This window comes from Planococcus citri, chromosome 4 (assembly GCF_950023065.1).
Source record: "Planococcus citri chromosome 4, ihPlaCitr1.1, whole genome shotgun sequence".
Taxonomy (NCBI): domain Eukaryota; kingdom Metazoa; phylum Arthropoda; class Insecta; order Hemiptera; family Pseudococcidae; genus Planococcus; species Planococcus citri.
This window is the reverse complement of record NC_088680.1, coordinates 59,982,413-59,997,890: the sequence shown is the minus strand read 5'-3', so window position 1 is coordinate 59,997,890 and position 15,478 is coordinate 59,982,413. Positions and strand designations below refer to the sequence as shown.

The 15,478-nt window shown below is 34.3% G+C and overlaps 1 protein-coding gene across 3 annotated transcripts; it reads left to right on the top strand.

The window, feature by feature from the left end:
* Positions 1-16: 16 nt before the first annotated feature.
* On the top strand, positions 17-14,047 carry LOC135843354 (zinc finger protein 354B-like). 3 transcript variants are annotated; one of them, XM_065361208.1, is made up of 10 exons: positions 17-752; positions 838-926; positions 1,026-1,181; positions 1,860-1,988; positions 2,127-2,324; positions 3,250-3,474; positions 3,628-3,809; positions 3,893-4,036; positions 5,106-5,576; positions 13,016-14,047. In XM_065361208.1, the coding sequence occupies exons 1-10, from the start codon at positions 610-612 to the stop codon at positions 13,751-13,753; spliced, it is 2,475 nt and encodes an 824-aa protein (XP_065217280.1). In that variant the 5' UTR covers positions 17-609; the 3' UTR covers positions 13,754-14,047. The 3 variants fall into 3 exon arrangements, with proteins under 3 accessions (XP_065217280.1, XP_065217281.1, XP_065217279.1); XM_065361207.1 differs by lacking the exon at positions 13,016-14,047 and adding an exon at positions 8,104-9,117 and having other exon boundaries at positions 29-752; XM_065361209.1 differs by lacking the exon at positions 5,106-5,576 and having other exon boundaries at positions 19-752; positions 13,016-14,046.
* Positions 14,048-15,478: the final 1,431 nt, after the last annotated feature.

Genomic DNA, 15,478 nt, shown 5'->3' with positions numbered 1-15,478 from the left:
GTTTACAAGAAATGTACGAGTATTTCTCACACTATTCAACATCGAGATTATCAGAATTTATTTCTACTCTAAGCTGCTATCGTTTCTTATTTCTGTTTGTTTTTTAAAAATATTTTTGGCATTTATCAAACGATGTTTTAAACAGCTGATTTATGAAGACGAGTAAGAACGAAGCGTTCCGTTTCGTCAGAGGCATAAGCTGGACCGAATACCCGGATTAGTGGTATCGTCTTCATCAAACTGATAACCCGGAAATATTAGTGAGTAGGTATTTGCTTCAGCCGAATACTTACGGTTACATATCCGTCTCTGTTCGAGCTCTGCTAGGTACCCAGATGAGTAAATATGTACATGTTCTTATCACTGTAATATCTAATCAGCCCGTGCCCGAGGGTGATTGTATTATGGTTACATAGGTGATACAGAAAACGTCTTTTTTATAAACGTACAGTATCAAATTTCTTGAACGAGAAGTTGTGTAAAAGACTACCTACGTGCATTCGCTGAAATTCATTCAGTAGTGAAAAATGATTGTTCGGATGACATTAATTTGAAACGACATAGAATCGTTGTGTAATTTTATCAAAGTTTTCATGTTTTATCAGTACTATGAGTTCATTAAATAATTTTTCGAAAGAGGAAACCGCGAGACGAACGCGTAACATCGGCTATCGTCATTCTGCCCTACATCAGTTTACAAACCATAACTCGAGGCACTTCCGAGATTATGGTTGTCCATCTGGAATTGGAAGGTATGTATAACTGATGGAAAATCAATTGTTATCAATTCAATATTTTACTCGACAATTTATTTGCAACTGCGCATAATTTTCACAGTGAATGTTGTGGAACTGAAAGCGAAACTGAAGAACTTTCTAAGAAACATAAAGAGCTATCCGAATCTGCAAAATGTGAAGCTAAAACAAGTTGAGTGAATGTTACTTCGAAACTACCTACATATATGTAATGTAGTTACTTCAAGACCACCCTTATCTTACTTAGGTGTTTCTATTTTTGTTTTTCAGTTGAGATTGTAGAATGTATCGAAAAGGTTGCCGAAGGTGGTTGCTCTATAGGTTTCAGTATGCCTTCCCTAAAAATATCGAGACATGACCTTCATCCTTCGGAGGAACCACTTGAACAATTTTCTGACGATGGCTGTATTAGACGCATAACACAAGGTAGGTGTCTACATCATGATGAACATAGTTTTTGCCCGCGGGGAAACTTGATCCTCCTCCTAACCCCTGACCCATAAATGACATGACAAAGTTACTTGGTTTGGACCAAATTATTCCCACCCTACCCCTCTCACCATCTAAGGAAAAGACGCCAAAGAAAATGTTTACACTCTTTTCAAATCAAGTGCTGTTAGCAGATGAATGATGTAATACGAGCTAAATGTGTAGAATTGTGTCTTATCAAGTACCTAGGTATCTCCTATTTGAAGACATATTACACGGAAAAAAAAATTATGGATAATTTTTGCTAATACAATCAGTAACCGGATCCCATTCAAAAATATTGTGATTTTTACTACCTATAAGATTAGTAAATTTTACTATGAGAGTAATAAATTTTACCTAATTCTATAGGTAAAATGTATTTTTTGGCTGAGTAAAAATTACTATTATTTTTGAATGGGATCCGGTTACTATACTAAAATAGTAATTTTTATTAATTTTTTTTTCGTGTATAGAATGAGGGATGAGGAATCCCGTTTGTATCGTATTTTCAAAAAAACCATGATTTGAAAATTAAAAAAATAAGGTTCAACTTGAAGAGACAAGAAACCTATGGATTTTTCCCTCCTGAGAGGAAACAACATTGAGCTCATAAATTGATATTTTGTTTTTCAGCTTCGCTCGTTGAACTCATTGAAAAGGTTACTGAAGATTACTCTGCGAAGTCGTTCAGGCTTCCCCTAGAAATATCGAGCGACGATCATCATAATTTGGAGGAACAACTTGAACAAGTTCCTGACGAAGGTGGGTTATTTCATACTTAATATTTTTATTTTCAAGTGAAACTGACATTCTCTGGCACCATTTTATATTTAACTTAAAGCGAAATCAAATTATGGGAAAACTACTGTGGGCTCATACGAGTAATTTCTTGCTTTTCAGTTGCGCTCGTAGAAACTGCTCAAAATATTTCCGAAGACGCTGGTAACACCATTGTTGCACCGATTGAAATTTCCACAAATACTCGTAATATTACTGAAAATACTTCCAACACAAGTTTCATCATACTTGTACCTTCTGCAGAAAACCCCAACAACATCCTTCATAATGCGGAGGCACGACCTGCACAATATTTTGAAGGTTAGTGTAGGTACGATCTAGCGTTACTCGGTAGGTAGTTAGGTACCGATGGCAAAAAAAAAATTATAGTGGGGAGGCAGCAGAATTTAAAAACGTTTTTCAATAGTAATAAAGTCAGAGGCGTTCCAAACGAGCGATGTGTGTGTTAAAATGTACTTAAGCGAAAAGTTGGGAAAAATTGAATTACTTACTTGAAAAAAGTTGAAAAATTTGACCAAAACTAGTGAGTTTTACTTCTTGAATTCTGAATTTTCAAAAGTTTTCACCTTTGCTTTCTCTAAGTAATAAAGTTGGAGAGTAGAAAAATTACCTACTTCTCACATCAAAAATAATGTTCTTTGAATTTTTCCAAAACAATGAAGGTATCTCCATTGCATTCCAATCAAATGTGCCAGAAAGTTCTAACTTCTGCTAAAATATCACAAAATGTCCCATATTTCGCCAAAAATTTGGAAAAAATTATTTCAAGCTTTGGTCAAAATTGGTTGTTTTTGAAAATATAAAAATTATGTCCTGAAAAATATGATGAATTTACAATTTTCGAGAGATTTTGACCTCGTTTCGCTTCGGCCTTTACCTATTCCTATTTTTAAAAATATTACCATTTCCTGAAAACTATTTTCTAATATTGAAGCTATGAAAATGAACTTGCAATAGAACAATATAATTCATAATTCCTGTAAAATATCGAAGCATCGTTTTCGAACATTTGAAATTATTCAACATTTTTGTTTCCAAATCCTCCGTACAAAACTTGTTCGAATCATATCCAGTTACTTAGCATAAAACATACTCCAAAGGGCAAGTTTGGGGTAAAAATTTGGGAAAATATGGCGAAAATAGAGAGTAGAGAGACTCGCCCTACACTTCATATTTTTAGAAGCTTATAGATACCTAGGTAAGTACATGTATTTCTGTTTCTCAGTTGCACGTTCAGAAACTTCCAGAAATATTAGTGAAGATATTCGCGACTATTTGACTATCCCGTTCCCAGAATATTCGCATAGCAGTCTATGTACGAGTAATACAGCGACACGTCCTCAGAACGAAGATGATCAATTTTTAAATTTGACCACCATCTCCACACAAATATTGAATGATGAAGTTTGTTGTAACGTAGAAGAGCAATCTCAACAACCATCTGAAGAGAGTAAGTTGGTTCTTGGTGCAACTTAAATATCTTAGATTGATTTTGTTCCAAAACAAAAAAATTAAAAACATAACTTGTAGGACTAGGACTTCATAATTAATTATAATAACTTATAAGTACCTACTTCATTTTAAAATTTTCACGAATTTCTAGATCCCACCTCAAAAGATCCACAGAGCTGTTTCTCTGACTCGACGAAAGCGACCAATGGTGTGTTCTTGCTCGTACTCAATGAACAATTTGTTAAAGCACACGCTGGGCAAACACTACGGATAGGACAAGTACAAGTGGCAACCCAACGCACAAACTGTAACAATGAGCTAAATGTGAATCAGGTTAGAATAACTGGTATGGTTTCAATTATATCTTTAAGTTAATTACATTTTTAGCTCAACAATAATTATGTTAAACATTTTAGCGCGATGGGCAGACTTCTTCAGCGGGATGCTCAAAAAGCTTGGAAAATGGTGGCAAAGGCAGGATTTCACGCTCTGCCAAAAAGAAAAAAAAACTTCGCAGCGCAGCTACCATGATACAAACCTCGGATAGTGTTCCAAAAAAGGTTAGTATATATGATATGAGGAAATATGCCTTCATCGCCTTAGCGATGATTAAATTAATATCTCCCTAAGACTGCAAGTATGGTAATGTGAGAACTCCTACTACATCTCTATGACGTTTCAATGACGTAGTCGTCCGCGGCACACAGCTCGAAGGCTTGTGCATTGGACCTTTTACCAGCAACGTTACTCTTGTTTTCTGTCGTCGCGAAAATAGGATCTTGGTCAAAAGTAGCATAATGAAATCTATTAGATGTGATAGACAGAAGAGGACCCCTAGTGTGGCGCCTCTTGCCCTTTTTATCCCATGTTACCCACTACATTAAAGTGGTTAATTTGAATTTCTATCGTGAATTAAATAAGTATACCATTTTATCGCGATATCATTGGGTATTACATTTCTGTCGATGCTGACTATTATTGGGGTACAGCCACCGAAAGAGACAGAAAAAGCGTACAGTTTCAAGGGTAAGTGATTGCCCCCTATGGCCCCTAATGTTTATTAATTAAATAGTTTTACTTCATCGCCACTTAATAATAACACTTTTCATTATTATTAACATTATTCTAGCAATTAACGTGTATTGTAAGGTAGAAGCCAGAGCTTGTACCCATTATAAAATAATTCAACAATTATTTTATACTAAATTTATCCTCGATGTGTATTTTTCTATTATTCTTTACTATCAATAAAACACATAAAATAACACTTGTGTCGAATGTGTATATTGAATTGATAATTTAGAATGATTAATGTGAAGAGTAGATGGTATTGATTGAAACCTCTCCTAAGATCTGAGCTATCCATGGCAAGGCAAATATTCACTACGTAAGGGAATATTTCTAGACTCAACCAAGTAAATGCCTAGGAATTATGGTAATTTCCTTCTATCCCAATCATTCATGATCTCACTCTATCATATTTACACATGCCTACCTTCAAGTAATGATGTGTATTGTCTTCAGCTCCATCATGAAATACGTTTTACTCTAACAATTTCTAAAGAACAGCATTTGTACCTTGCAAAACGAAAACAACCACAAAATTAATTCAGTTGTTTTTTCCTACAGGTGCCAGCAGTACTGATACCTCCATACAGTTGCAAAATTTGTGATAAAACGTTTTCCGATAAATATGATTGGGGAAGACATATGCGAAAACATCCGGAGCCATTCGTGTGCCCAAAGTGTAACAAACCATTTAGTAGAAGAGTTAACCTCATAGAACATCAATCTACTCATAGTTATGAGCAACCCTACAAATGTGGAATTTGTGACACACGATTCAAGACGGACAGAAGTAAAAGAATGCACGAACACAACATGCATACCGAAAGCGCTCGTTTTGAGTGTGCTGTTTGCGGGAAAATGTTTCTCTATAAAAAGTTACTCATTGCCCACCTGCGAGTTCATTCTTCAGGAAGGTGCTCAAAACGCCGAGAAAATGGTGGCGATGGCTGGATTTCTCGCTCTATGAAAAAGAAAAAAGGACTTCCCAGCGTAGCTACTATGATAGAAACCTCGGACAGTATTCCTAAAAAGGTTAGTACACTATTACATTAGCGTTTAGCGTGTAGCCCTTAACTGCAAGGCAAAAAAATTTGTGATTTCTTCTGTTCCCAATCCTCAAAGTCGTGATCTCTGATGAAAAAATAATTCCCTATCTTTTATTTTTTTCATTTTTGAAAAATTCAGGCTGCGGTGGACCTCTCAACTTTTAAAATTTTTTAAAAATACACCTTCAAAAATTTTTTTTTCAATTCTAAACTTTCAAGTTGTTCATTTTCGATGATTATATGTAATTGAGACATGTGACCCTCTTCTCTCCCCCCTCCCCCAACACATTGCCCTTAACACGGGATGTTGATCCTGAAGTTGATTTGATATAACTATGGTAATTTCGTGTAAGTAAATGAAGAGTGATATTCCAAAACTCGCTTTGTCCATTTTCACAACTTTTCAGGAGAGAGGAAAAACAGATTCCCTTTAAACGGGTAAATTGGCTTTTTAGGCGAGTTTAGCACTTCATTTGGATGGATTTATGATGTAGGAGTGTAGGTATACATTTCATCCACTAAATACTGCTGAAAAACATTTTCAATAAAAGTGGACAAAGCGCGTTTTGGAAGATTATTTTTTTTTAAATTTTTAGTGAATTGGCTATTTAGGTGAGTTTAACACCTCATTTTGGTAGGTTGATGATGTAGGAATGTGAGTTAATACTTCATCTACCAGGTACCACTGAAAACCCAACTTTGATAAAAATGGACAAAGCGAGTTTTGGAATATCACTCTTCAAATACATAAAATAGGTACAATTCTTTATGGAAAAAAATTGTAAAAATTCAATGAACCAGATTTAAAAATTCATGTTAAGATGAAGCTACTTTTTAATTGATAGGTAAGGGAGAGAATTTGATGGAAAAAATTTGGGTGTGGCGGATGAAAAGGGTTTGTTTACAAATAAATAATTATGTGAATTACGATGAATTATGATGAAGATGGGGTAAGAGGGAGGGGGAAGGCACGATATATTCCTATATTTTTTTTAATAAGTTGATGCAGAATATTTCATGTTTCTTTCTTCTCCCACATTTATAAATTATGCCTCCAATCTTTAATGATATTTTTACTCTCTGATAAAACGATGTTTTAATGTTTTTACGATGATAACAATGCTGTATCTAGGGGGGGGGGGGGTCAGTCTGTCCCCCATTGCTGAAAATTTGACCAATATGAATATGAGTTATAAAAAATATGTGCCTCAAGTTGGAAAAATTGTGATTTTTTGACAAATCACAGAACTGCTTGGTGAACTATAAATTATATGTAGTTGAAAATCAATTTCAATCTAAATTCGAAAATTTTGTTTCGGACTAGTTGAAGTTGCAAGATGTATACTCGACAAATCGGCAAAGAGACATTTTTTTTTGGAACTTGAATTATACGCATTTCTGAAAACTGTTGCCCTCGCTTCAATCGGGTTTAAATAGTTGTCCAATTCTGAATTTCTGCATCAAGAACATATCAGCTGTTTTAACTTTTGAAAATTTCGAAGGCAGAAAAATTGAATTGATCTACCTATTCATATGAAAAAAAGTAATAGGTAAGTAATTAATTTCTTGATAAATGAAATTGTCGACAACTTCAGCCCTCGCTTTGTTCTGGTCTTTTTACTTTTGTTTTTCAAACTTGAACTTTTCAAATATCCATAAAAAATATTTAAACCGATAAACTCCTTTCATACAAATTTTTGGAAGCTTTTGCCCTGGATAGAAATTTTTGTAAAAATGTTATTCTAATTCTAAAATTTCAAAGCCCTTCAAAAAAACTTCTCGCTTAAAAACATCGTCTTAAACATTGTTTTTTCACCCCATAGGCTACTTAAAATACAAATTTTCGAAAGTTTTAGCCCTCGTATCGATCAAGAGCCTGTTTATTATTTTATCTTTTTTAAAATCGAAATTTCTAAAAAAAAACATCATTAAGTAAAACTTCCGAAAATTTGAAAAGGAAAAATGAGAATTTTAGAAAAAGTAAAACGTGAGAATTTAATTTTAAGTGCTTAAAAATCTTGTTATTACCTACCAGCTACTTCAATCTTCTTCTAGAAATATGGTGCTTGGTAAAGATTTTTCTATTATCACACGACTATTCAATCTGAATTATTTGTATTGATGTTTATTTGTATTTATGTAACAATCAGGTGGGTGGTCATACGTTGTTATGAACGTCTCCTCCTAGGAATTGTAACAGAAATATTAGTCAATGTATGTTTCATTTTCATAAAATAGATAGGTATTAGGTACTGCTAGGTAAGTAAATAAAATGTTTCGGTTTTATCATCGTCATCATAATATATTTTCTGAATCTCAGTAGAAAATGTTCCAAACATTTGTTCATACAAGGCTCTAGTATTTCACTTTTTGAATAAGTACATAGAAAACATTTTTTTTTTCAATGTTGCACAGTGCACAATCATTCAAAAGAACAGTAACCTTAGTAGTACTTGTGACTTGCAAACGGTTAACAACCACAAAATTATTTCAATCGTTTTTTTTTTCAACAGGCACGAGGAGTATTGTTGGGAGATTCACCTCCATACTGTTGCAATATTTGTGATAGAACGTTTACTTATCAATCTGTTTGGAAAAGACACGAGCGAGAACATATTTGGAATGTGTTTGAATGCCGAAAGTGTGGCAAACAGTATCCTTTCAAATCCTACCTGATTAGACATCAAAAAACGCCTTGTGAAAACAAACCCTACAAATGCGGCTTTTGTGACACACGATTCAAGTGCAATACGTATCAATTAAAGCACGAACGACGTGTTCATAATGTGGAACTAGAAGTCATTCGTTTTGAGTGTGCTGTTTGCGGGAAAATGTTTAAGCAAAAAGGTTCTCTTGTTGGCCACCTGCGATTACATTCCAGTCAAAAACTGTTTCGTTGCCATGCTTGTGGCAAAAGCTTTCCTAGAATATCACATCTCGTTTCACATCAAAAGGCCCATAATGAAGAAAAAAACTTCAAATGCGGCATATGCGACAAGCTATTCAGACACCAACGCCGGATGATAACGCATGAACGTTTACATGTGGAGAGTGCTCGTTTTGAATGCGTCTTCTGTGGCAAGACATTTCGCCAGAAACAGAGTCTAGCCTATCACACATCCAAACAGGTTTGCAGTAAGTCGATACAGGAACGTTCACATGCGGAGGACCTTTATTTTGAATGCGCCCTATGCGGCAAGAAATATCGCCAGAAATATGGTCTCGCCTATCATATATCACATAATTGCAGTTAGATTTCAATAATCATTAATCAGTATCAAAATGTGTACAGATTCAAATTTGGGTTTTCTATGTGTTTTGTGTTTTTCAGTTCTTGCTTAACCTTGGCAAAAGAGTTGAAAAATTGTTTCCAATTTTTTATATTGCAGTGTTAGATAGACATACTACCTATGTGTTCTTATTTTACTCGTAGTACCTAACAGGTACTTATTTTTTTCATTTTTACATATGTATGTAGTACCTATACCTACTGTAATTGTTGGCCAATTATAAGTATTCCACTTCGATGGTGTTTGATCAATTTTTTTGGGAGTGTTTCAACATACGAGTACATGCAATTTTTTGAATATTTTATTCAAATTCTATGATGTTTCAGATCTCACATTTTTTTTTCCTAATATCTATGTAGTATTTCACGTGACTTTTGCAAAATTTACACAATATGATAGAGTTAAAATGGTAATTATTGGTATTGGGAGGAATTATTTCAACTTCTTCAATAGGTGGTTTGGCCAATAATTATTCCTTAGAGAAGGAATAAGGGAAGGAATAATTACTCGGAGTCATTAGAAAGTACATATCAAATAAATACACACATTTCACAAATAGGTACTATTAATAATGTGATTTATTGTTACTAAAGAACAACTAGAAAATACACGTAGAGTTAAATCAATATAAAATAATGGCGAGATTATTTCATAATAGACAAATAGACACAAGCTTTTGCTTGGATCTTACAACTCCCCTTAATGAATGGAAAAACCTTAATAATAATGATAAGTAGGTATACGCTTATTAATTATTAATTAGTGATGAAATAGTGCAAAATTATGAGAGATAGTTAGTTAACTTACTCATACTAAAACACTGTACGCATTTTCTGCCTCTTTCATGGGTATTCCTAATACTAGACACAGCGACAGAAATGTATTAAGCACAGAAAGTCCCATTTAATCGAGAGATACTTCTGATGGCTAGCAGGATCGGAGAAATATCCAAAGTTCTGTAATTAATAATAAACATAATTATTAATCACGTTGACAGCACAAATTATCCACTTAGAAAGTGGGCTTAAACAGGAAAGAGGGGCGGGGGGAAATCTCCGCTGACTATGGGTCTATAAGTTGATAAAGAACCAGACCTCCTGAGTTGCCAAAACTTAGTGAAGAAAGAGGTTAATGATCTGCTGCAGGAAGCCTTAGATTGTAAAAGAGTCTCCCACATTACCATACTTCCAGTACATAAAGATACATAATATACTTATTATTAATTTTAGTAACCGCTAAGGCGATTAAGGCATATTTCCTCACATCATTATTCAGTTGTGTTTTTTTTTTGGGTGTTTGTAACTGCATGATATTAAGTATTTTTGTTCAACTTTTGGTAATTTTCCGATAATTTTTTGATGTAGAGGCATTTTTCAATATTGAACACCGTGATACCTAATCTAATTTCAGCTATTTCCACACAATTCTGTGATAATTTCAGTTTTTTATCAGGCATCCATAGTTACATAAGGTACTGGTCTACTGGTGCCCTATTAACGCCATGCACTCAAAAATTGGAATTACTCAGTCACAATTAAACTTATTCCCATTCTGATTCGTGTATGATAAAGGATACATGAAGGTATATTTTGAGTGAATGTTTGAATTTTTATAATCTTTTCCCCTCGAGCTATAACAGTTCAAAGTGAGGTCACCGTTTTGGCGTTATCAGGAACTGGGTGCCTAACAACGCCAACATTTTTTTTTTTAATTTTAAATGTAGAATTTGGTGATACATATAACCAATTTTGAGTGCAATTATTGAAATCTACAATAAAAAATGTATACCCTACCACCAAAATTATCTGCAAAAGTAAATTTTAACCCCCATCAAAATGCATTTTCAAATTTCAAAAAAGTGAAAATCTGCAAAAGTGAATTTTAACCCCAATCAAAATGTATTTTCAAATTTTGAAAAAGTGATTTCAATTTTAAATCTAAAATTTTGCAATAAAACCAATTTTTAACACAATTATTGAAATCTACGTTGAAAAATGTATACCCTACCACCAAAATTATCCGCAAAAGTAAATTTTAACTCCAATAAAAATGCATTTTCAAATTTTAAAAACAAAAAAATTAATTGTAAGAAACATAAAAAAAATGTATTGAAAATCAATAATATTGAACTAGGTAATTATTACTTATTAATCACCTCTACTTCTTTTTGACATTTTTGAAAAAAAAATTGAAAAAAATTACGTTGGCGTTGTTAGGACACCCCAATGTTTAACTTTGAAGAAAAATTTTAGCATGAAAAAATGCATAAAATGGATCATCTATTAGCTTGACATGTAGAAAAAGGTACAAATATTCATTAGAAAGCGGATGAACTTGCCAAAAATATTTTTTTCTTCATCTATTTTCAAAATTACGTTTTTGATATTTGCACCGCACCACCAATGAAAAACTTTGAATGCAAAATTTTTGGATTTCCACTTTGAAAATCACAACAAGATTTCGCTGGTCATGTTGTTTTCATTTATAGAATACCTGCGTATGTGTTATAGCCCAGTATGACTTTTAGTTTTCGAGATATTAGCTGCTGGCGTTATTGGGCACCTGGCGTATTAGGGCACAGTACCTTACTTCATGTGCTTTTTTCATCATTTCATTCCATATTTGAGCTTTGCGTGAACACAGTTCCGCGCCACAATTACATGGTGGAGTATCACCAGCATTGCACGCTCTGAATTTCAAAATACGAGGGATAGTCAGTATGCAAGTTTCACATACCTGAAAAATTATGAACAAGTGTACTTTTTTTAACCAAAATTGGAGGAAATATAATTCAAACATTCGACCAGATCTGACAAAATTTATTTCGCATTTGGGTGCGATGTTTGTATTTTACAGCGTGATTAGTAGAGTGCTGATAAAAACATGGCATCCAAAAATTATATTTTAGAAAAAATTAAAAATTTATCAGAAAATTGATTGAGAGCCATTCAAGACATAACATACTAACATTATTTTGATTCAATCAAAATCCAAGTGAAGTAGATTGTTCAGTGATAATCTGCTGAATGCCTGCATTGTCAAAAGTCACTCAGCGCCAGAAATTTTGCAACCATCACATGAACAATTTACAGCGTCAATGAGTAATTCTTGATGAATTTTAGTCATAATTATTACAACTTCAAATACCGCATTTGGATGGCATGTTTTTATCAGCACTTTACTAATGCTTTTGCCCTAGATAGAAATTTCTAAAAAAAAAAAGTTACTTATTTAAATTCTAAAATTTCAAAGCCTTCCCAAACAAACTTCTCGCTTAAAAAACATTGTCTTAAACATGTTTTTTCACTACCTACTGAAAATCTTTCTTACATATGAATTATCAAAAGTTTCAGCCCTCCCATCTGTCGAGTCTGTTCATTCTTTCTTTTTAAAAATTGAAATTTCAAAAAAAAAAACATCATTAAAAACTCCGATTTGAAAAGGAAAAAGTGGAATTTTTAAAAGTGGGAACCGTGAGAATTTTTAAACCTAAAAAAATGACGTCTTCATCTCTTATTTCACTTTAAAAATTCAGCATTTTTTAATTCATCCATAAAATTGGTAGTTCTCCCCTCTTCCTTCTCCCTGAAAAATCAACTCAAGAACTTTTTTTTAGACAAACTGATGGCCAATTGGGAAGTTTGTGATACTTAGTTGGGAATTTCTGTTCCTCTGTCCCCTCCTCCTCCAATAAGTAAGCATTGGTCACGACTCCCGAGTGATAAGTACGGATCCAAAATCTGTTCCCAGAAGCTACTGAATTTTAAATAAACCAGATTTAATCTGCTCATTATTTTGTACAACTTTTTTTAAAAATTCAACTTGTGCTAATGATGATTTTTAAAAAACTCGTTATCAAAAGTAGGTACCATTAAATTATTAAATTGCAAGTTCTGCATGTGAACAATTTGCATCAACATATCAATAATGACTAAAAACGACTAATTTTAGGCAGGCCTAGATATGAAAATGAAATTTTTCAGCTTTAGATAATTTTCTAAATCTTTGGTGGAAAAGGAAACATTTTTTTTTTATACAGGCTGCACTGCAATCATTCAAACGAACAGGACTTGGACTTGTAACTTGCAAAATAATAACAACCACAAAATTAATTCAATCGTTTTTTTTCCAACAGGTACCCAAAGCATTGACACGAGATTCGCCTCTATACTGTTGCAATATCTGTGATAGAACGTTTTCCTATCAATCTGTTTGGAAAAGACACCAACAAGAGCATTTGAAGTCATTCTTGTGTCCAAAGTGTAACAAACCGTTCGCTGAAAAACAGTATCTTATTGAACATCAAGCAACTCATAGTGAAAAGAAACCCTACAAATGCAGATTTTGTGATGCACGATTCAAGCACAGCCGCGGTAAATTAATGCACGAACGATATAGGCATACGAAAGTTGCTCGGTTTGAGTGTGCTGTTTGCGGGAAAATTTTTTCCTATAAAAGTGCTATCATGCTGCACTTGCATGTACATTCTGGTGAAAAACCGTTCTGTTGCCAAACCTGTGGCGCGAGCTTTTCTCGAAAATATGGTCTTACTAAACACCAACAGACTCACAGTAAAAAAAGACTAAAAAGAAGCTTCAAATGCCGCGTATGCAACAAGCTATTTAAATACCAAAAGGCTATGGCACGGCACGAACATTCACATCTGGAGGGTCCTCGCTTTGAATGCGCCCTATGCGGCAAGAAATATCGCCAGAAACAGAATCTAACCTATCACATATCCAAACACCAAGACGGTATAATAATGCATGAACGTCTACATGAGGAGGGTCCTCGTTTTGAATGCGCCCTATGCGGCAAGAAATATGGCCAGAAACAGAATCTAGCCTATCACATATCACATAAATGCTGTTAAATTTCTACAACCAGTATCAAAATGTGTACAGGTTCAAATTCGGTTTTTCTTTGTGTTTTTCAGTTCTTGCTCAACCTTGGCAAAAGAGTTGCAAATTGTTTCCAATTTTTTGTGTATTGCATTGTTAGATAGAGATACCTATGTGTGCTTATTTTTAGTATGTAGGTACGTAATCAGTACTTATTTGTTTCAATTTTACCTATTAGTGGAGGCAAATTAGCATCATGGCCTATTTCAAAAATAAAAACATTTTTGGCCACCCAAGCTTTTATGATGAAAAATTGTCAAGGGTGGTCCCCTGAATAATCCCTGAGAATTACCACCCCACAGACCCCTTGCTAATTTTTTTTATGGGGTGTTGAACCCCCCAAAATGGGTTTTTTGCAGTTTTATCCTCCGGGGATTGATTTTACGTCAAAAATAGCTTTATTTTTGAGTTCTACGTCAAATTCCCGATCTAGTGACATATCAACTGTCCTTCTACCTCCAAGGGGGGTGGGGCTAGAAGCATTCAAAAAAGGGGGGTTTCCTGAAATATACATAAAGGTTATAGGCGCCTAAGAGGGGTGAAATGGGCCCCGAGAGTGTTCGGGTTGATACTAGCATGAAAGGTAGGTACCATTGAGAAACTACCACGTGAAAAATTTCAGATCCACACCACTTCCCCTTTTTGGGGAACCCCCCTTTTCTGAAATTTCAATAACACTTTTCTCAGCCCCATTTCAACCGATTTTGAAAATTTTTCAGGATGTTATGTATATCCTTAGTAGGTATCCCCACAAAAATTGTCAACCCCCTCCTCTCATAGTTACCCCTCAAAACGGTGTATGACCAGTTCAGCATTTCCCAAACTGGTGATTTCACCTTTACTGAGGAGGGGGTATAAAGTTGTCAATTTTATGAAAATTGTTTTAAAAAATGAAAATCGACAATTTAAAACGTGAACTCGATTCACGGTAGACCCGAAAATATTATGACCAAAGTTGCACACCGCAACTTGTCCACTCCCCCTCCCCCCTGCAAGAGGTCATTAACCTTTGTCACTCTACGTTTTTTGGCTATATCGCCGAAATGAAGGGTCGGAGGGGAGAAAGTGATTTAACTAAATTTATTCTACGTCAAATTTTCTATAGGTAAGCGTGGCAAGTTCAGTTGAAATATTTTTTTCGATTTTTGGTGAATTTTTGAAAATCAAATTAAGGCCAAAAATGAGGAAAAAATCAAAATTTTACCGAATTGAGCTATAAAGCTGAAATTTGGGACATGCCATTTTTTCGACCTGTCAAATCGACTGGGAACGATTTCAACCCATTTTAGCTGTTCTGAAGCCTGCAGCACATTTTTGAAAATTTAAATTCCCACAATACCTATTTTATCAAATGAAGTTGGAAAGCTAAAATACATTTCAATGCGCCGCTAGGTAGTCGACTGCAAGTAGATTTCAGGTCGTTTTGGAACCTTCAGCGAGTTTTTGGAAATTACTGCAGCCTCCAGTAAATTTTTGAAACTTGCAATATCTACAACATTTCATCAAATGGAGTTTGAAAGCCGAAAGTTGATTCGGATAGATTTTTTGGCATTTTTTGAAAAACAGAAAATTCTAAAAATCTGCTGGAGACTTTAAAACAGATTGAAACTGCCTGTGATCCACCTCATAATTAATAATGTCAAAAACGGGGTGTCTCTGTTTGGTAAATTTTATGGAAATTTCGAGCATTGAAAAAT